Source organism: Chanodichthys erythropterus, chromosome 12 (assembly GCF_024489055.1).
Source record: "Chanodichthys erythropterus isolate Z2021 chromosome 12, ASM2448905v1, whole genome shotgun sequence".
NCBI lineage: Eukaryota > Metazoa > Chordata > Actinopteri > Cypriniformes > Xenocyprididae > Chanodichthys > Chanodichthys erythropterus.
The window spans coordinates 37,669,654-37,691,991 of record NC_090232.1 but is presented as its reverse complement, the minus strand read 5'-3'; the positions used below and the strand labels follow the sequence as shown (position 1 = coordinate 37,691,991).

At 35.0% G+C, this 22,338-nt stretch overlaps 1 protein-coding gene across 2 annotated transcripts; it reads right to left on the bottom strand.

Moving 5' to 3' along the window:
- Positions 1–123: 123 nt before the first annotated feature.
- mcoln1a (mucolipin TRP cation channel 1a) lies at positions 124–18,077 on the bottom strand. 2 transcript variants are annotated; one of them, XM_067403487.1, is made up of 15 exons: positions 17,832–18,077; positions 11,066–11,307; positions 10,444–10,608; positions 10,028–10,184; positions 9,586–9,667; positions 9,355–9,451; positions 8,074–8,173; positions 7,844–7,968; positions 7,614–7,763; positions 7,379–7,480; positions 6,827–6,949; positions 5,862–5,978; positions 5,688–5,777; positions 5,236–5,366; positions 124–3,813 (listed from the first exon to the last, which is right to left on the bottom strand). In XM_067403487.1, the coding sequence occupies exons 1-15, from the start codon at positions 17,869–17,871 to the stop codon at positions 3,777–3,779; spliced, it is 1,758 nt and encodes a 585-aa protein (XP_067259588.1). In that variant the 5' UTR covers positions 17,872–18,077; the 3' UTR covers positions 124–3,776. The 2 variants fall into 2 exon arrangements, with proteins under 2 accessions (XP_067259588.1, XP_067259589.1); XM_067403488.1 differs by having other exon boundaries at positions 7,844–7,950.
- Between the last annotated feature and the right edge of the window lie 4,261 nt (positions 18,078–22,338).

Here is a 22,338-nt window from a genome sequence, read left to right as displayed (position 1 = left end):
TAAAGCACGCATGACTGCGAACTAGCAACTCAACACATAAAAATACCTGAAAAATTAATGTAGTGATATTTTCCAAAACACGCACACACAAAACCCCCCAAACAAAATATCGTTTTTATTTGCAATTTTATAGTGTATAGAATAGAATTTACAATCAGAGCATAGCATAAGACACATTAACAGGGGATCTGAAAATAATATAACATTTTAACATGTTAAAGACTTTTTTTTTTTTTACAATTTCAGAGAAGATATAAAACAATCAAATTTAATTCCACTAAAAATAGCTTAAATATTGGGGATGAATTTAAGCATTTTTGTTTATGTATATAAAATCTTGCAAGCAATGTAAATAAATGAATGTATTCAATGCCTTTGTTAACCATGTTTTCATAGTACACAATAATATCCTTTAAATAAAAAACAATATTTATCCTTTACTAGATTAAAAATAAATTTTGCCATTTCCTTATAAAAATTTTGGGTAATTGTACAATCAAAAAACAAATGTGTTAACACTTCTTTGTAATTTACAAAAGGAGCATAAATCATCAGTATCAGAGTATCTTGAAATTATTGATTTAACAGGTATGCAAAATTTTAAATATAATATTTAAAGGGTTTAACCAAGCAGTCTTCCAATTAATATTATCAATAATAGAGTTCCAAAAGAATTTTCCTCTAGGTGTTCATTTATTTTGTTTTTGGAAAATAGTACAAATATGTTTGTTATTGCATATTTTATTAATCAGTTCAAGACTGTTTAAAATTAATTTTGGTTTTGTCATTATTGTAGAGTTATGACTTATTTGAAAATGTGGGCGCACGTGTCCTTTACACTCCCTTATGAAATTATATTTTTCTTTAAAACAGCTGGGAAAAAGATTAAATCGTGTATTAAAATGTGCAAAAAAATGCGTATTCGTGGCCTAAAAGTATTCAGGCAATGAGAATGACAGCAAACTTCATCCTGTTTAGACAAAGAAAGGTTCATTGATGGACAAGCAACACTTGATTTGTGTGTACGTACATGAGAGGGAGAAAAAAAAAAACAGACAAAACACATTTTAGTGTGAATAGTGAATATCTCAAAAGGAAGCTTTGTGAAAGAGGCCTGCAGCTGTGCACTGTACATTGCTCTTCTTGTCTAAACCGGTTTTATTTAGGATCTGCTTTGTCTTTAATATGCTAATCTGAATGGGTGAAGCCAATCATATCATATAACACCAACATCACTGAACCTCCTTACAGTTTTAGGCTGCGTAAGACAGACAATTCTCACTCTTATATGGTTAACTGAGAATGTAAGATTGTGGATATTCTGAATACATTAAGCATCGCAGAAATGATTATGGATAATACGAATTAAGTCTCAGAAGATTATCTTTCTTGTTATACTGCTGTTAGACCTGTCATCACAATGGACTTACTGAGGTGGTTAAATGAAATCTCTTCCTGTTACGTGTTTGAATAGCTGGGTGCGGCTCATATTCAGACTCCAGCAGCAGGTTGAGAATCGTAAAGCAGGCCCTTTATAGAACCGTTCTCTCGTTATCAATGGCTACAAGTCTGAAATCAGCATCTGATGGGGTTTGCTCTGTTTGAACAGTGTGTGTAATCTCTTTCTGTGGTTTCAGATAGCCATGTCAAACAATGTACACTGGCTAGTGCACCTGCTTAGACCAGCTATTCAAACATGCCTACAAACACACCTCTACACCGTTCTTCTTGGCCAAATATTTTTACAAATCAGTTTTTTCTGGAACTTTTATATTTTACTAGAGCAATTTCAAATTTGAAATTGTTCAGATTTGTGGGGAAATAAATGCTCTCATTATACCACCTAGTGGTCATATATGGTATAGTAATGATTGACTACATGTTTATATGGTTAATGTATAACAGCAAAAAAGAAAAAGTGACTATATTAAACAGACATAAGAAAATCTCTGTATTGAACATTTACATATGAACATTAAAATAACACATATGACCCTGTCAAGAAGTTCAGGAAAAATGTGCAATGACACTTTACAAGTGTTTAAAACGAACAAAAAAAAAAAAAAAAACGAAATGAAAAATCCTCCAGTTTGAAGGTCAGTAGATTCTTCTACATCATTTGATCTAAAATGCATGTTTTTGACAGCAAAATGGCAAAGTATTTGCACAAGCTGTGCATTACAAACCAACAACAACAAAAAAAAAAAATCAAACAATTATCAGGATAAAATGAAATATGAAATATTTCAGGTACACATCTACATCATATGACATGATGTTGAGACACTCAACATTGAACATCACTTGGTGTAGCTTCACATGTAAGTAATAGAAGATGTATTGTGTTTGCAGATTGTGCGCTTAAAATTCATCAACAGAAAAGCATCAGGGCCAACACAATACAAGCACACTAGAACATGTTTGAATCACAAATTAAAATAATACAGGATAATTAAAATGAAAAAGAAAACATGTAGTATGACATCAAAACATATCAAAATCAAAATAATATGACTGGTCCCACTTATTCTGTACTTGAGTAAATGGCTTGCACAGGCCCTAGAATTTAAATATTTATACCTGCTTCTCTGTAAGTCAAGTATAATGGAGAAGATAAAATCAGGCTTGTTTGTCCTCTGAAGTGAGACTCATGCATGATATGGATCAAGCATTTTTGATGGGTTCTATTGTTCTAATCTGTCACCATGGTAACAGAACTCTGTGCCCCGGTCAGCTATCTTATAATAATAACATACTTGAAGGATCTGGTATTTAAAACAAAGCTGATGGAGAGGAGCTGCAAGTCTGTATTTCTCTATAAAATACTATGGAGCTATGATTTCATATGTGATTTGATTCAGTCTGCTTTTAAATCAATGAATCAGTATGTTGAAAAATTATAGAGGTGGTGAACTTGTGTATCAAAAGCTCAAAAAAACAACAACAACAAAAAAACTACTGAATCATCCTATTCACCATCACATCCAACAATGAGGTATTATAGCCATCTATACACATCAGGAGAGTGTTAAGGCCAAGTTTCTGAGGCATTCTGAGTATGAATTCATACTAGCAGAGCATGTATTTTTGTTATGGGTAAGTGTAGGTGACTTTAAGACACCAGGGAGTGCCGTTTCTGCTCTTAAGTGCTGAATAAGAGCCAACTTTACCAAAGCTTGATTGTGTCTAAACACATGGTCTCCTCATCTTTTGCTGCTAAACGCATAGGCCTGCCAGTTCAGTCTCCTTTAGAAACATTTTCTGTTGCAGACATTACACGTGACTAGATGTTTGTAACTCACTGATATGAATCACTCAATAGTTATGAGTCGTTGACCACCGTCACACGCCACTATGTCTCTCAGTATTGGCGAATGATGACCCACTTGCACACCACAGCACGTGCACTGAACGGACATGTGGGATCAACATTCAGGGAATGATTACTGTACATATCGGCTTCACGTGTGCAGTTTGTTATCTGTCTTTCAATCCTTCTAAGCGTTTTAATCAGTACAGACTAAGAGAGGGCACTGGGCTGCATTTGGCAACCTCCAGAATTAAGTTTAAATTAAATACAAGTTGAGGTAAAACTGTAATTTTCTCAGATTGAAGCGATTCTTCAGTAAAAATCATATATGCTCTTCTCTACTTCAGGTCCAAAGTGAAGCGGAGCTTTTTTTGTCTGGAGCTTTCCACTGGCTTCTGTCTTGTTGCCCTACTGCAGTGTGACCAGCAGAGGGAGATGCAGTCAGGCCTCAAGCCTCAGGACTTCACTAGTTGACAAGGAGGACGTCTTCATACGTGGTGGTTCTGCGGGGTTACACCAATAGACACAATTACAGCCTTCAGTTATATTTAAATAGTAATAAAGTGATATTTTTTTGGTAAAATATTTTCTATTATCCCAGTTTAAAGTTGTGATAAAAACTGACCTTTTCTTCTATACTGTGATGTACATCCAAGTGTAACGGATTATTTAAAAAATAAAAGTGCGGTTCTTTGTATCGGCTGTTGATTGGATTACCGAGATGAATACGTTTTGTGTGTCAAAAAAAACTAAATAATGACTTTTCGAACCACTGATTTGAAACAAAAGATTCGTAAAGCTTGTTGAAAAGTCTTTATTTTTGGGGTTTTTTGGCACACAAAAAGTATTCTCGTCACTTTATAATATTAATATTGAACCACTGTACTCACATGAACTGATTTAAATATGTTTTTAGTACATTAATGGATCTTGAGAGAGGAAATGTCATTGCTGGCTATGCAGGCCTCACTGAGCCATCGGATTTCATCAAAAATATCTTAATTTGTGTTCTGAAGATGAATGAAGGTCTTATGGGTGTGGAACGACATGAGGGTGAGTAATAAATGACAGAATTTTTGGGTAAACTAACCCTTTAAAATAAGCTAAAACAACTAAAAAAAGATATTACTTAGTATGTGGTTGTTTTTATAATGAGTAAAATAAATATTAAATCAAAAAGTTTGCGATTCACTGGTTTAAATGGATGAAACATATGCATAGATGAATTGTTCACCATAAGATCTATAACATGCATTTAGAAAATATTTTAATTTTGCTATTTTGTTTGTTTTCCAAGTTTGTTACTTGGCGGCAGGTTCTTTTTTTTTATTTTTTTTTATATCACTACAAATATGGATTGCATTGTGGATTGGTACACCTTACTGTAAGTAAACTTTTACAATAGTGCATCTGCAAGTTGGGCCATCATATTTGTAACATCTTGGACAGTTTCCCACATCCATAAAAGTGGGCGGTCAAATATTATTTCTGCCCCTTCTCTATTGTATTCTAATTATTTTTAATGTAACAGTATGCAGTCAATTTGAGTTAATTAGTGGCACTACTTTGTAATTTCTGATTTTAAAGTCACCATGAAATCAAAATTGACAATTCTTGTTTTTATATGGAATAATGCTGTATTTATTTTAAATGATTTATTCATGCAGTGTGTGCACATCATATTTTTTTAATTCATAACTTCCCCTCCCTCTTGCAGTGACATCTTTTTTTTGATACTGTGTTTACTGGCACAAGGGCTGGACAACCTGTCACTCACATGAGATCACAGCAATAGCAAACAACAATCGATTCCCCATGGACAAGTCCCACCCTACATTTTCACTTAGATATAAGTTTCAGTAGGGAAGAACTTCCATTTCTTGTCAACTTTAAGAGGCATTTTCTTTGTTTCTATAGTGACACACCTGTCACAGCAGCAGAAGAAAGAGCAGGGCGAGGTCTCGATCCCGCGGAACTTTCCAGAGCAGGGCGTGTCAGTGCACTCGGCGATGAACGCGTGCAGGTCAGTGATATGGACCGGCTCCTGAGTCTGATGCTGAATGGAAAAGACAGGATATCACATTACCATACTCAAGCTGTTTGGATCATCTTACTCTCTGTACCATCTGTCACCTTCTCGAGTTAATTGGGAAAAAACTATTTATAATTTACAATAATACAAAATTAAAAAAAAGAGAATGATAAGAAAATGACACTTTTATAAGATTAAAAATAAAATATGATTAAAAAATAGAATCTTAATGAATTCAAAGTTTTAAAATGAAAGTTTCTCAAGAAAGACATTCATGTTTGTGCATGTGTGAGGAACAAAAACATGTTTTTAATTTAATCTCTTTAACTCATCTCTCACTCTTACCTTGATGGTCTCGTAAGCTCCCGTGATAAGAGCGATAAAGAGAGAGAGCACCATGTAAATGAACAGAGAGATGAACGTGTAAAGGTAAACCTGAAAAAAAAAAAAGAGCAAATTATTGATCTGAATTCTGTAGCATGTGACATGTACGTACCTGATTTGAGGGGTTAAACTCACCTGACTGAAGACCCAGACCAGCATGCTGCTCTCTTGCATGCCACTGAACGTCACAAACATATCATCTCCATTGATCAGAGAGAAAAGACACTCTGATACCAGCGAGAGAGAGCGGAACTGAGGAAAAACCACATGCCATAGATAATGAGAGAGAAGACATGTACATTGCTTGTGTACATACATCAAATACACTAACATTCAAATTTCTAGATGATAAGATATTTTAGTGTCTTATGCACACAATGGCTCCATTTATTTGATCAAAAAATAGAGTAAAAACTATAATACTGTAAAATATTATTACAATTTTAAATGATTGTTTTCTAATTTAATGCTTTAAAGTGTAATTTATTCTTGTGATGTCAAAGCTGAATTTTCAGCATCATTACTCCAGTCTTCAGTGTCACATGATCCTTCAAAAATCAATATAATATGCTGATTTGATGCTCAAGAAATATTTCTTATTATTATCATTGTTGAAAACAGTTGTGCTGCCGGTGGAAACCATGACACATTTTTTTCATTCTTCTTTGATGAATAAAAAATTAAATAGAACAGCATTTATTTGAAATGGAAATCTTTTATAACAATAACAGGAAGTGTCTGTACTGTCACTTTTGATCAATTAAGTGCATCCTTGCTGAATAAAAATATTAATTTCATTCAAAAAATCTTACTGACTCCAAACTTAACGGTATATACACTATAAACCTTTTTACAGTTTTATTACGTCATATTCTTAAAAAAAATAATAATGCCAAAAAGATTGCTAATATATGTTTATATATAAAACTGCCAAACAAATTGACCCTGCGAAAGGGGAACACTTCTAATAACCAACTGGACATATTCTTTATTTTACTCTACACTAAATATGCCATCTTTCTGAACATGTTCCATGTACTACCATATTGAATTATTTTGAATTAATTGAATTATGCTTAATTTAATCTTAAATTGTATACCTTAACATGATATGGTCCTAGCACAATCCACCCACAGAAGCAATAACCGAGGTATATCACCGCCACACAGCAACAGAACCGGATCACATTAGGGAATGCAGCTCGTAATGTGACAATGAGAATCTGAGAAAGGAAAACACCATATTAGTACACAAATTCGACATCCTAAAAAATATCTCAATTGTTTCACAAGCACAACTGCTCTAGAGATGTGGTCACATTTCAGGTGCATTTAATGAGTGAAAAATGCATTTTTGCATTTTTCTTTTTTTTTGCATCAGTTTAAATAAAAAAAAAAACTGTGGTGCATTTATTCCAGAATTTGAAAGAGTTCCAGGCTTGGTAAAGATGTATTTTCTCAAATATACAGCATGAATAAGGTTAGGCAGTTTTTCAACCAAACTGCATGTCAGCAACCTTATTGAAAATAATGTAATAAATAGAAATCAGTAAATTCAGCTCTTTTTGCTCTAAAGATAAAGGAATATTTAAATATGTAAATGGCCAGTGTAACCGCATGTACACTAGTGTGTGGGTGTGTTTGTCTCTCACATTGTACTTCTGAAAGAAGGTGAGGTAGCGAATAACTCCAACCCAAACCAATAACGTCGAGGTGCCCAAAAGGATCCCGCACTCATCATACGACGAGAGGTTCTGAGGGTTGAAACAAAGTATCATGAAGTATCAGTGATTGTGGTGACCTAATGCAATGGTTCTTTGTTCACCTCCATATACAAGAAGGTTTTTTTAAATTTCTATTTTCTAAAGCTCATCAGCACTGACTGACCTTTAGCTCAATGCCGATCTTAATTATGGAGCCTGTGATAGTGAGCACGTCGCTAATGATGAGCAGAATATACCATCCGTTGATGAACTCCATTCTGTCTCCCCAACAGACATCACGCTTCAGAGAGGTCTTAAAGTACTTTACAAACTCCTGAAGAGAGAACATTAGGACAGGATTCACTGAGTGATCTTTGGTGTACTAATGTAGAATTGTTTGATGCAATATCTTACATTTTGAAGAATGATTCCTCTGATGATAGAGCGACCACAGAGGAGCAGAGAGAGAATACAAACCACTCCAACCGTCACATCAAACCACACTCGAGCATAACTATCAGCTAGAGACAGAGAGACAGCTTGTGTACAAGCGTATACAGAGATTATCTACAATGTAAAAAGAAATAAGAAAATCCCATTAAATTGATCTGAAAAGTGAACTGAACGAGGTAGTTGAATCTTACCGTGTCCAGACACACTTGGGTCTTTACATTCCTTTATGGAGGCCTGATTATCCAGACTGATCTTAACTTTACCACTGTGGGCTTTGTTATCCAGCAGAATCTAAGCATAAAATATAAACATTTTATACAGTAAATACAAATATATATAGAAACATAAAACTATTAGTTTGTGTGTGAATGCCATGAAGAATTAAAGGGATAGTTCACCCAAAAATGAAAATTTGATGTTTATCTGCTTACCCCCAGTGCATCCAAGATGTAGAGGACTTTTTTTCTTCAGTCGAACGCAAATTATGATTTTTAACTGCAACCGCTGCCGTCTGTCATTCAAATAATAGCAGTGATTGGGAACTTGAACAATAAGAGTCGAAAAAACTTCCATAGACAAATCCAAATTAAACCCTGCGGCTTGTGACGGCACATTGATTTCCTAAGACACGAAACGATCGGTTTGTGCGAGAAACCGAACAGTATTTATATAATTTTTACCTCTAATACACCACTATGTCCAACTTCGTTCAGCTTCCGGCTAGTGAGGTCTGATCGCGCTCTGACAACGGAAGTGATGTCTCGCGCTCATTGAAGTATATGGACATCACTTCCGTCATCACAACGCGTTTTTTGACCTCACTAACAGGAAGCTGAACGAAGTTGGACATAGTGGTGTATTAGAGGTAAAAATTATATAAATACTGTTCGGTTTCTCGCACAAACCGATCGTTTCGTGTCTTAGGAAATCAATGTGCCGTCACGAGCCGCAGGGTTTAATTTGGATTTGTCTATGGAAGTTTTTTCGACTCTTATTGTTCAAGTTCCCAATCACTGCTATTATTTGACTGACAGACGGCAGCGGTTGCAAATAAAAATCATAATTTGCATTCGACTGATGAAAAAAAGTCACCTACATCTTGGATGCACTGGGGGTAAGCAGATAAACATCAAATTTTCATTTTTGGGTGAACTATCCCTTTAAGGCAGTTCTGAAGGCAAAAGCGGGTCCAACCCGGTACTAGCAAGGTGTACCTAATAAAGTGGCCAGTGAGTGTGTATAATTGACATATTCTTTAAATAATGTATTATTTAACATTATTACTTATGCACCAAACATTATTAGTTATGTACCAAAATGAAATTACATGGCCAATTGGAAAATCTAGAGACAGGGTCAAAAATAGATAGATAGATAGATAGATAGATAGACAGACAGACAGACACACAGACAGACAGACAGACAGATAGATTTTTTATTGGGTTAAAGTAACATTTCATGTGCAAACTCACTGTGATGAAGAAAGTGTAACAGTCGGGAATTTCGTTGTGGATGATGGTCTGAAGATTTATAGCTTTCAGCTGGAACTGTATGGTGACATTAATGAGCCTGAGAGAGAGAGAGAGAGAGAGAGAGAGAGAGGGAGGGAGAGAGAGTTTATTTTACAGTTTTAGATTATTAATGGAAATTTCTGAGTACAATAAACTTAATAGAAAAAAAAAAAAATAATAATTTTAACTTACTTGTGAAACTTGAGGGTGAAGTTCCTGTAATCACGGCCCAGACCTACTGTGGGAGTGGACAAAGGATTCACGCCAACACAGTCTACAGAGAGGAAGAGAGAGATTCTTTACCACCTAAAACAGCCTCAGTGGCCGACAGGGTCATCAGACGATTTTTTTTGAGTAACATGAGAAAGTGATTCCTGTGGTGCTCTCAGTAAAAAAAGGAACTGCAAGTAACAACAATATGCAAAAAGAGGAAATGACATGGTCTTTTAGTTTTATCAAATCAGTACTAATAAACCAAAAAATGAGTGCTAGTAAACTATTATCAATTATGAGTGCTAGTAAACTAATATTGCAATTTCATTAAGTCTTTGCCTTGATCCCATACACACCTGCACAGGTATATTAAACAATGATTGAACAATTGAACAAACTAGGAGGAAAAAAAGGAAATCACCTGTGACCACATGCGGATCGATGATGAAGGTGTCGTTAGCTGGGTCGATCCTGCCTTTTTTATAATACTGCTGACACAGAGAAAGCGCACTCCCGTTCACACCAACATTGTACACGTATGCATAGCGGCCCACTGTAATCTCCGGCAAAGCCAGGTACTGAAAGATAAGTGAAAAGAAATGGCGTTATATAAGGCTTTAAAAAAACATAACCAGCTGCTATGGAATACATTTTGTCCTAAAAGTATAAATTCAGAAAACAAAGTTGTGTTATGACTTCACTGGGCTCTCTGCCCAAATATAGCCCTCAAAATATATCCATTAGTTTCATAGTAATAATTACGAGATAACTGCAGTGATAAAAGCAGCCATATGAATAAGAGTTGGTGTATGTGTCAATGTCAAAATTATACATTACCTGTTCAATTGCGTAAAACATGTGATCATAAACATCACTCTGTGTGTAAACAGCAAGTGCGTCATCTGAATCAGCGTAGTCCTTGAGAAAGAGGTGTTTGAAAGAGGCTGTGTTTTCTTCTTTAAACGTCACCACCATCTCGTTGCTTAAGCCAAAAAGTACCAGCTAGAGATCATGACAAAGCAAAAAAGAAGAAATTTGTATAAATTAACAATTGCTAAGTGCCGAATAAAAGTAAAAATAGTATATATGAGAGAGTGAGAGAGTATGATATATGTATATATTTTTGCCTTTATTCCTGTGCAACAGTGAGTTGAATAGTTAAAAAATTGCTGCACATTGAGCCACATTTCCTCATGTCCTCATAATGTCCTTTGTGGTTTCAAGTTGTGGCTTAAATCTCTCTAGAAATTCATGCATACTAGCCAACCTAGCAAACTCTGTGACACTTCAGAGTGCAAAACCAAAGGTTAATTCTGATGGACCCACAGTAGGGAATGTCATGGTGGTTAAAGAATAATTTGAGACTATGAGCTGCAACACTGTCTTTAATAAGCAGTGGGTTGAGCATACAAGCCCTAGAAAGAGAACAACACTAGAAAATCTAAGAATAAATAAATACCTGTATAGTTACTATAAGAACCTTCAGTATTTGCAGACCCAGCTTAAAAGGTTTTCTGCCTTTGGCTTGGTACTTTTCACAGGGACTCATGAAGAAATACTTTAACTTCCTGCGCAATGCTTCCTCTTCATGGTCAGCACCTATCCAGCCATCTGTTGGAGGGGTCGGACTGGGGTTACTATACTCATCCATGCAGTCATTCGAACCATAGCAAGTCACCGGAAACAGTAACCTATCGTCTTCTGAAAAAGAAAGAGAGAGAGACGGATAGTATCAGTTGGATAAATCACAAAGTAAATGTTCTTTTTACTTGAAACCACTATCCTTTCAATTACATTCACATACACTACCGACCCTCAAAAGTTTAGGTCAATCAGATATATATTATATATATCTTTTAAGAAATTAAAACTTTTATTCAGCAAGGATGCATTACATTGATCAAAAGTGACAGTAAAGACACTTATAATGATACCAAAGATTTCTATTTCCAATAAATCCTGAACAAAATGTATCAGTTTACACAAAAATATTAGGCATTATTAGGCAAATATTTCAACTGTGATAAGAAATTAATGATTTCTGAAGGATCATGTGACACATGGTCAAGACTGGAGTAATGATGCTGAAAATTTAGCTTTGCCATTACATGAATAATTTTAAAATGTATTAAAAAAGAAAACAGTAATTTTAAATTATAATAATAACAGTTTTTAATGTATTTTGCTCAAATAAACGCAGCCTTAGTGAACAAAAGAGTCTTACACAATACATACAGATCCTAAACAGAACTTTTTAACTGAATTTGAGTTCATATTTACACCACCATAACACAGTGGTGTTATTTAATTAAAAGTAAGAGACAAATAAAAGACAGTTGAAAGAGAAGATGGTCTTAAGTAAGTCAGAGACAGCCTATACGTGCACAACCCGACACTTGAGATCTGACGAGTGTTCTCTTCTTCAAAGTGATGTGTGATCACTTGAGGAATAGGTGGTTGGGTGGGTTGTCAAAGACTTCACAAAAAAAATGTGAGGGTGTGAATATGATCTATGAGACAACAGACTTGTTGGCGCTTCATTGTACCAATCAACGCAAGCATCATGTACCGATTTGATCTCCTGAAAAGCATTGCATATAGTATCATGGTTTATAGATAGGATTTTATGTGGTTGCCAGGTAGCAAGAAAGTGAAAGAGGAACACAAAGCACTTAAAATAACAAACACCAAAACTTACTTTCTGTATGACTTTATTCTATGACTTCTGTGCACTGCCCTTGTAACAAAGTGAACTGTTGAAATTAGCAGAACTTTGATCATGGCATTACAATGCAAGCATCAAATCTTGACGTTTGACTCCATAGCGTGGTGGTGCAAGTCATGTGAAAGGGCCTTAAGGCTGGTTAGCTTCGTTAGCATGTCAAGGACACGTCTTTAAAGTAGCATGGCTGGTTTGTGAATCAATGTTGGATTTTGTCTCTTTTTTTGTCTTCATTTCTTACAATAAAAGTGTCAATAATGTCAATCCTGCCACTGCACTTCCTGTACTGCTGTTCTGTAAGCACAGTCAAAAATTACGCTTTGCTCCTTCCTTTCTTTTTCCACATCACTTTTTTTAAATCACTGACTAAACACTTCCCAAAATCATTTTTAAGTCTGAAACTACAGAAAATAAGGGCCTAGGTGAATAAAGCGTCAAAAAAGGTGTTTTTTTAAAAATCTTTTCAAAACTGATTTAATGCATATTTTTGGGTCTTGAACAATGTGTTTAAGCAATTTTGAGTTTTGACTGTTTTATGTCAGGCAGTACAACCAAATAGCTGTATGTATATATACTGTAGTTGTACCACCTGACCTGACATTGAAAGAGTACCAACCACCCATACTTAAAAATGAGCAGTTTTTACTTGTATTAGAGAGAGAGATCTACAAACCTCTGCTGGATCAGTTGGGGTTCTTTGGATGGTGCATTATCATATTTACTGTTATTACCTTTTCAATTAATAATAAGAGAGCAATATTTGCAGTTGTGCCACCCTGACATTTGAGAATATACAAATTGCTAGACCAAACGTTTTTCAATTATCTCAACAGCTTTAAAACTACTGATATTTATAAATTTCTTCAAGGTTTCAAACCTAAATGGTGCCATAGTATTTAGTTTTTAATTTTTTATTATTAAGACACATTTTAAATAGTTTTCTTGTTCATTCACCACCTGACATTTTGGGGGCTTAAGATAAACACAAAATATGTATTATTTAAATGCACTAAAAATAAATTCAAACTAAAAAGGTTTTATAGAATAAAGTGATGTATATGATTTATCAAATTAAATTAAAAGGAAATAATGCACTTTGACACAAAAAATATGCATGCCATGTTATTGAACCAAATATGTCTTTTGGAAGTGGTGGCTAAAATATTTATATATGTGTCTTTCTTGAGCAATTCTGTGAATTTCTGTTTTATAAAGGTCTTTGTGCAAACCAAAATGTAAGTAATTCATGAAATCCTGTGTTATTTTCACAGTAGCTCTACCACAATGCATTAATTACATGACTACAAGGTGATTGGTAATTGGTAATTGTTTCAACTTTTCAGCTAAAAATTGTTTGTGATTTAAAATCTGATTAAAAAAAGGGTTGTTTGTAGGGCAGCACAATAGTCTTGATGTTGAACCTAGCTATTTTTGTTGGTTATTCGATTTAAATATCTAAATGTAAGTGAGAAGAAGAAAAATAAAACCCTTTTAGATATCAATATGCATATGTGATATGCATACTGACATCAGTTATGCTCATCTTTGAAGGCATCTTGAGTAAAACAGCTTTATATTTAAAGAAGCACATACAAAAGACATGAACCAGAAGTGATGTAGTTTGGCCCCCTACTGACTATGATAATAATAATAATAATAATAATAATAATAATAAGGTAATAATTTTCATATTATTCATCATATTACTACTAAATAAAAATATTAAACAAAATAAGAAAAAAAAAATACTAATTTTATTTTACAATACAACTATAAATGAACAATGGTAATATTATTTTTTAAAACTTCAAACCAAAGAGCTTTTATTTTGGCAAAAACAATGCAACGAGCTCTTAAATTTTCAGCTGGTTTATAGGTGCTTCAATCTCATTACAAGTTTAGGAAGATGGTTGGCACGTTATGTTCCCAAATACATGTAATAAGCAACCCAAACTCAGCAGATGCAGAGATGAATTAATGTGTGGAGCAGCACTGAGCATTATGAGTGGCTTGTTGTGCTTTGCTCAAACATGTTGCACATATATTTATTTAATGAAATCACAGCTGATTATTTGACAACCGTTTTTTTTTTTTTTTCACAGTGCACCAAGCCATATTGCGACTTCAGTTTTATTCCAATTCAAATGTATTCAGATGTACTTTACACATTTACGTCTACATATGTAACGGAAATTTGGTTGAACACCTTTTTTCATGCCTCATAAATACCACAGAAATCACAATCCAGAGAGTGACAACACCTAATCTAGACTGAAAGGAAAGTGAAATACAAAAGACAAAAGTAAGTGGGTCAGCCACTCAAATGAGATTAATGATCACAAGCGTGTATGTGCTGACAAATGGGAAATTTCATAAAGTGCCGTTTTATTACTGCAAAGCAGAAAAGTACAGATACTAAATACACTACTTATATTTCTCGAATTTCCAAGTTCCTGTAACGTCCACATTGAGCAACTGAGGTTTCCCCAATTTCTTTACTCTCTTGAACATCTGACCTGCAGATCACTGCATGATTAAGCAAAAATGGAGAGAGTGTTTATGCAACTCTACCTATTGGTAGATTTACCACTTCTCTCTATAATCAAAACCATCATTCATTGTTCATCTAGCAGCAGATCTGTGTGCCGGTCCGTCTGTCCCAGCCGAGTTACTGGAATCTTAAAACACAGTGCCTCAAATGCATCAGATTTTTGTTACTGTATAACAGGAAGATTTTTGATGTTCTCTATTGGAGTGATAAGAATCTTGAAAACAAAATCGCAACACTAATGAGGGTCTGAAGCCGCTCATGAACACTTGAGTTTGACTACAAGCAATAGAGTCAAACAAATGCGAAAAATAAAAAAAATCTCATCCGTCCTGTTTTACAGGTAGCCATGTTTCCTGATAACAGGTGTACAATGGCTCCTCACGCTCTTGCTGTCATAATATGTCAAAAGTATGAATATCAGCATGTTATAATAACCCTATGAGAAATGACATCTGCCTTGGCCACTCGTGTACTACACACACCCTCACACAAAGCAACCAATCAAAAGATCCATATATGTCTAAGGTACATGACACACAATTATGAATTTCAGCAACTGAAAATATTCGGCCGAAACAGAAAAAGAAGTAAATGGTTTTGGAGGGCCGAAATCATTGACATTTAAGGCTATGTGTAGCAGAACCTGATTTTGCTGAGTTCAACATGTTCCTGGGTCAACATTTTTGTTGATCCTGAACAACATTCAAATCAACCAATCAGATTTGAGGGACAGATTATGTCAAGTTTAGGCTTAAAATCATGATTTGGTGCTTCATTTGCCTCTGATTTTTGGGATAACTTCTGGGTATGGTTAGGTTTAGGGGTAGGAATAGGGTTAAGACTAAATTTTCAGACTGGAATGTTGTTCCGGGATCAACAAAATATATGTTGACCCAGGAACGCATCCAACTCATCAAAATCAGGACGTGCCTATGTGTACATTAATTCAGATTCATTTGAAAGCACAGACGTCCACAATAAGACAGCATTTTTGTGCTGAGAAAACTGAGCATTTTAATAACACTCCTAAAAGTGGATGTTTAAAAATTTCATCTTTTTTCATTATAGTGAGGACTGTTAAAACTGAGGTATTCGAAAACGATGATACAGGTTTAGTCATGTGGCACGCACTGTACCCATAGATAGCTATGGTTATACCGGCATGTGCTTGTTATATGTTTTTCACTTTACATTCTTCATATTACATTCCTGCAAATATGACGGAAAATGTACTAGCAATTGCTGTCCTGCGGCAAAACATGACGGCAATTGCGTTTTAGACCATCCATGCAATAGCGATTGAGTGAGACCTGGACGCACCAGTAAGTGTTAGAATATTTTGTTAATAAAATGATCGTGTCAGAAGAATAGCATGAGAACTTTATTATGTCTGGTCTCTCTGTATCATCTCAGTGAGCTTTTATTATGTTTTACGCATGCATTTGAGTGACAGTGTGGACGAGAAACTTTTGGAAAAGCTAGTGTGAATAAGATGTGACAGGTAACCATGTCAGATGAGTGGGCTGGACACACTTCACTGTGACCAAAAATGCCCCTTTTCCAACCGATTACAAATTTTGCATTCAATGTGAATTTATTTTCTCAACCCATTTTCCTAGTATACTTTTCAGTGAAACAGCACAATTGGTCAGAAAAACAAACAAACTGTGGAGCTTGCTTTAATCCATTGTGAATTGATTGAATGCTGAAAAGTGGATGTTATGTGGCAGAACAGACTTGGTGGACAAAAAGTATTCTCGTTGCTTCATAATATTAAGGTTGAACCACTGTAGTCACATGGACTATTGTAAAAAATGTCTTTATTACCTTTCTGGACCTCAAAAGGTGCAATGATGTTGCTGCATATGTGTGGTTCAGATACCTCTCAGATTTCATCAAAAATATCTTAATTTGTTTTCCGAAGGTCTTACGGGTGTGGAACGACATAAGGGTGAGTAATAAATGACAGAAATTTCATTTTTGGGTGAACTATCCCTTTAAGAAGATAAAAACATTAAAGAACTGGAAAAAAATAAATGAAACTTTGCCTTCAAAGTCACTGCTATTATTAGTCTGGAAAGTGATATGGAGCTGTATTTTGGTCAATAAACCTGGAACTACTTCTTGGCCCTGAAATTGTGTTTTCCGGCAATATCATGGCAGGATGTTTGATACCTAATTGAATACTATCTATAGAAAATGTGCAATAGGACCTTGGAACATCTGTCAGCTCATCAAAATAAAGAACTTGAGATGAATGCTGTGGAATAAAACAGATTAAAAATCTACACGCCTCCAATTCACAACTCCCAAGATATCCAGAACTGAATCACTGGGTCTTTTTGAGCAGATCAGGTTTATATCCTCCTAACATTTAGTGATTTTATGGTCATCATAAACCGAGTGAAATGAAAATGAAAACAGGTGACAAATGTAGTGTTGTGTACTGGTTTACACAATATCCAGCAAGCTTTACCCCATAAACATAACATCAGACCTCTGTATTATGGTGTTTTATAACTGTAGAAATAAAGTCAAAGGGACACAAATGAGGAAGAAAAAACGAAAACAAGCATGTGGAAAATACATCACATACATAATCCACTAACACAGCAGTCTATCAGACCTTGTGAATCATCCAAACCACAAAATCTTCCAACAAACGTCAAATACTAGACTGAGGCTAAAAACAGCACAAACACTGAGTTATCCTGCGCTCGTGACCAGTGATAATCAAACTCCTGTGTCTTTGGCATTTGATATTCTTGTGCATAGCATATATATTACACATGTACAACACAAATAATAATAATAAAAGCACTATTTTGTTTTCCACTTTATAAGAATTCAGGACTATAGAGCCATTTCTGCTGTCTAACACCTCACTGAGGCACTCAAAGGTTTATCATTCATAATCGTCACATCGTACGCATTATATTGTCGATCACTCACCGGAGGAAATGTTGGCTTTATTCGCGTCCACTGCGGCCATGTCAGCGATTTAAAATCACGTACAGAGGCTGTCGGCATTAAAATCCCAGTTCGGTTCACAGCACAATGGGACCTGAATGTGTTTAGCAGGCTTTTTTTTTGCTCCTCCGTAGTTAATTGACGGGTTCTTCTCCGGTTACCGCATGTTTACAAGCATTCACTCGCGAGCTGCACTGAACTTCCGATGCTTGAGGTCATGTGACAACATCATGTGACAACCTGACTCTGCTGAGGTGCCATGAAATTTTCATTGTTTGTGTGCGAGAGGATACTGAAAACAGAGCTTGTGTGTTATTCACCTCCAGTGATATGTGATAGGCTACTTGAAAATTAAATTTTACCTGCCATTAGTCTTAGAATTACGGAAGAGGATTAGGGCCAAGTAATAATTGAAAAAATAAAACCATCTCGAGATTAAAGTTGTTAAATTTCGAGAAAAAACTCGTTAAATTACGAGAAAAAAGCCGAGATAAAATGTTGAGAATAAACTCATTAAATTATGACTTTATTCTCAACATTTTATCTCAACTTTTTTCTCGAAATTTAAAGTCCCTGTAAAGTCATTTTAAAGTATGTGTTTTGAGCTTTTCACACCACAGAAAAATGTGTTATTAACCACCCAGCCAAATTTGAATGACTAAAAAAATATGCAAGTAAATGAAATAAGTTATCAAAATCTCGAAAAAAATAGGCAGCGCTCTCTGCTCTCAAACGCTGCTCTGAAACCACGCCCACTCGCGAGAGTTGCCGTCTCAACTGACTTGAGTCTAATCATGAGTCAAACATACTGATGCATATAAACAAAAGAATCACGTTTGAGAGTTGCACATTTTAGTAGTTACTGTGAACTACCTAACTAATTATAACATACGCAAACTCGGTAACTTTTCGTGGGCACGTAGCCTACTGCCGGACTGTTGTCGAGTCGACAAATGACGGTGCCGCGAGACGGGAGGAAATAAGAAGACCGAGCTGTATTGTATATTATAACAACCATGTTATATGCATTTGCGTGACGAAGACATTACTAGCTAAATGTACAAAGGGCTGTATGACTGTAATGACACTCGATACACAGCAGGCTTGTTCGACTTGATGCAGCCGCAAAGACCGATCGGCAGCTGACTTGAAGCAGTGCATGCCGGTAAGAAATGTTGTCCGACTTGAGACAGCGCTGAAGTCATGTGACTGTGACGTATGGCTTTAAAGTACCGCGAGAGCGATTCGAGATCAGCCGCCTGAGTTAGCCAGCGCAGTTTCTTTTTTTTTATTTTATTTTATTTTATTTATTTATTTTATTGCAAACATTATAAAGAGCCAGCGCAGTTTCTCAAGAGGAGCTGCACGAGCGCTGATGACGACACAGCTGTTTCATGATTGGCCGGATTCACCGCATGACAACGATCATGTGTGTTTATTGTCACGCCTTCAGCTCCACTAATGCTCAAAAATCTGTGTTTTTATAACAGTTAAAGCTCTTTTCATGTAGTTGCGATGTTGTATTGTGTCATGTTTATCAAAATAAAACGGATAAAAAACGTAGATCCCACTACATTGTTATTTAAATAGCATATGCTTATGTTGAACTTTATTCTTGTAAAAACAGATGCTGTAAGCAGTACATAAAGTTTTGAATGAAAAGGTCTCTGAAACATCAGTGTATTAGTCAAATATTGCATTTATTTCACTTCAGCTGTGATAAAGTATGCAAACCGATGCAAACGCAGCACGAGCATCACTACGGGAAGCAGAATGTGTCCGACTTCACGTCTCCGTTTTCAGCTCCTCCCCGCCTGCACGCGGCTAATCTCGCCGATCGGTTACATCCAGCCGCAGCAGATGTCGAACACACCTATAGTGTTAGGGGAGGGGCTATGCTCGGGGGACGATGTGCGTCATTAGACCCCCGTTTTAGCTCCGCCCAAAAAATCCTGAGCAGAGACTTGGTGAAAAACTGTTTAACGCTCTACCTTCACAATTAAGCATTCACACACTTTGTAATGTGTTTCATCAATACATTTGTAACATTTATAAAGTGTTTAGAAAGAATTCTCAGAATTGACTTTACAGTGACTTTAAAGATTTTTTTCTCATAATTTAACGAATTTGTTCTCGTAATTTAACGACTTTTTCTCGTAATTTAATAACTTTTCTCTCGTAATTTAATGACTTTATTCTCAACATTTTACCTCTACTTTTTTTTCTCGAAATGTAACGATTTTTTTCTCATAATTTAACGAATTTGTTCTCGTAATTTAATGACTTTTTTCTTGTAATTTAACGACTTTTCTCTCGTAATTTAATGACTTTTTTCTCGTAATTTAATGACTTTATTCTCAACATTTTATCTCGACTTTTTTCTCAAAATTTAACAAGTTTTTTCTCATAATTTAACGAGTTTATTCTCAACATTTTATCTCGACTTTTTTCTCGAAATTTAACGATTTTTTTGTCATAATTTAACGAATTTGTTCTCGTAATTTAACAACTTTTCTCTCGTAATTTAATAACTTTTTTCTCAACATTTTATCTCGACTTTTTTCTCGAAATTTAACGATTTTTTTCTCATAATTTAACGAATTTGTTCTCGTAGTTTAACGACTTTTTCTCGTAATTTAACGACTTTTCTCTCGTAATTTAATGACTTTATTCTCAACATTTTATCTCGACTTTTTTTCTCGAAATTTAACGATTTTTTCTCATAATTTAACGAATTTGTTCTCGTAATTTAACGACTTTTTTCTTGTAATTTAATGACTTTTCTCTCGTAATTTAATTACTTTTTTCTCGTAATTTAATGACTTTATTCTCAACATTTTATCTCGACTTTTTTCTCAAAATTTAACAAGTTTTTTCTCGTAATTTAACGAGTTTATTTCAACATTTTATCTCGACTTTTTTTTCGAAATTTAACGAGTTTTTTCTCATAATTTAACACATTTGTTCTCGTAATTTAACAACTTTTTTCTCGAAATTTAACAACTTTAATCTCGAGATGGTTTTAATTTTTTATTATTGCTTGGCCCTAATCCTCTTCCATATTGAATAGCAGCATTTCTGTTATGAAATAAATCAGAGATGATTACTACAATGTTCTTAAAACAAATGTACAATTTAATTCGATTTCTCTATATTTTATTTTAAAAACGGCATTACATTATCAGTAGGTTAATATTAAACACTTTTATATTAAAACACAATTTACAGATGTCTTATATTTTTTATAAGTTCTGTGCTTCTTTTTCTTTTTTTTACTCTCACAAAAATTATAAAAAAAATAGTTTGGAATCTTTTTCTTATTTTAAATAGGTCCTGCTAGAACCAAGCAACACCAAAAAAATGACTACTGCACTTCATATGATCAGATGCATTTCAAATAGTTGCAAAATGGACCAAAGAAAAAAAAAAAAAAAAAAACTTTATCACAACAAGTTTGTATGACCAAAATGACCAGCTAACATCATTTCACTAATCATATCATTGGCACATGGGAAAGTGTAAACAAGTACTAGTCAGGTAAAATCTCTCTATCATTCTGATTGGTTTATAGGAGTATAAAAGCTACAAAAATGCTTCCAATCATTGTTTTCTTATATTAGCAGTGGCTACCTTCAAAGAAAGATGTGCAGCCATCATCGCTTCAAAATGGACTCACATGCAAGGAAATTGCTGCAAAGAATATTTTTTAGTGAACCTCTTTAGGATGTCCCAGAGTGTCCAGCAAGCTCCAGTAAAGAAACCACTTCTTCTTTGTCTGGAGAAGAAAAAGTGAATGCCAAATGAGTCGTGTGTCATGCTGACAGTGAAGCATCCTGAGCCCACGTGTGGGGTTGCTTTTCATCCAAGACAGTGGGCTTTCTCACAGTTCTGCCCAAAAACACTGGCATGAATAAATGATATCTAAACATCCTGCACTAGCAACTTCTCCCAATGATCCAGGTGCAATTTGGTAACGATCCATGCACCATGTCACAAGATAAGAGTGATAATGAAGTGGCACGGAGATCATTGAAATTTTGGATTTGGTAACTGGTAACTCCCTGGATCGTAATCCCATAGAGAACCTGTAGTCTGTCCTCAAAAGGCAAATTGAGATCGACTCCGAGCCGTAATAAGGCAAGAATGGATCACCATCAGTCAGGATTTGGCCTAGAAGCATGAAACTGCAGAGGTTACGAAAAAGGGTCATTACTGGAAATATTGACTCTTTCCATATATTGAATGTTTTTTTGCCAATAAAAGTCTTTAAAACTTATGAAATGCTTATCATTGTTTTCACTGCCACAACTTTTGGCCACATCTATATATAAATTATACATTATATGGCCCATACTGAATGGCTTTTTTGAGATAACTGAAGCAGGAGGTTGCACCCAAACATACCTCTGAACGTTTTCAAAAGATTTATGTTATTTCCAGTGTTTTCCTAGAGCCCAAACATATGACCAAGTTCATGATTTTTACAACA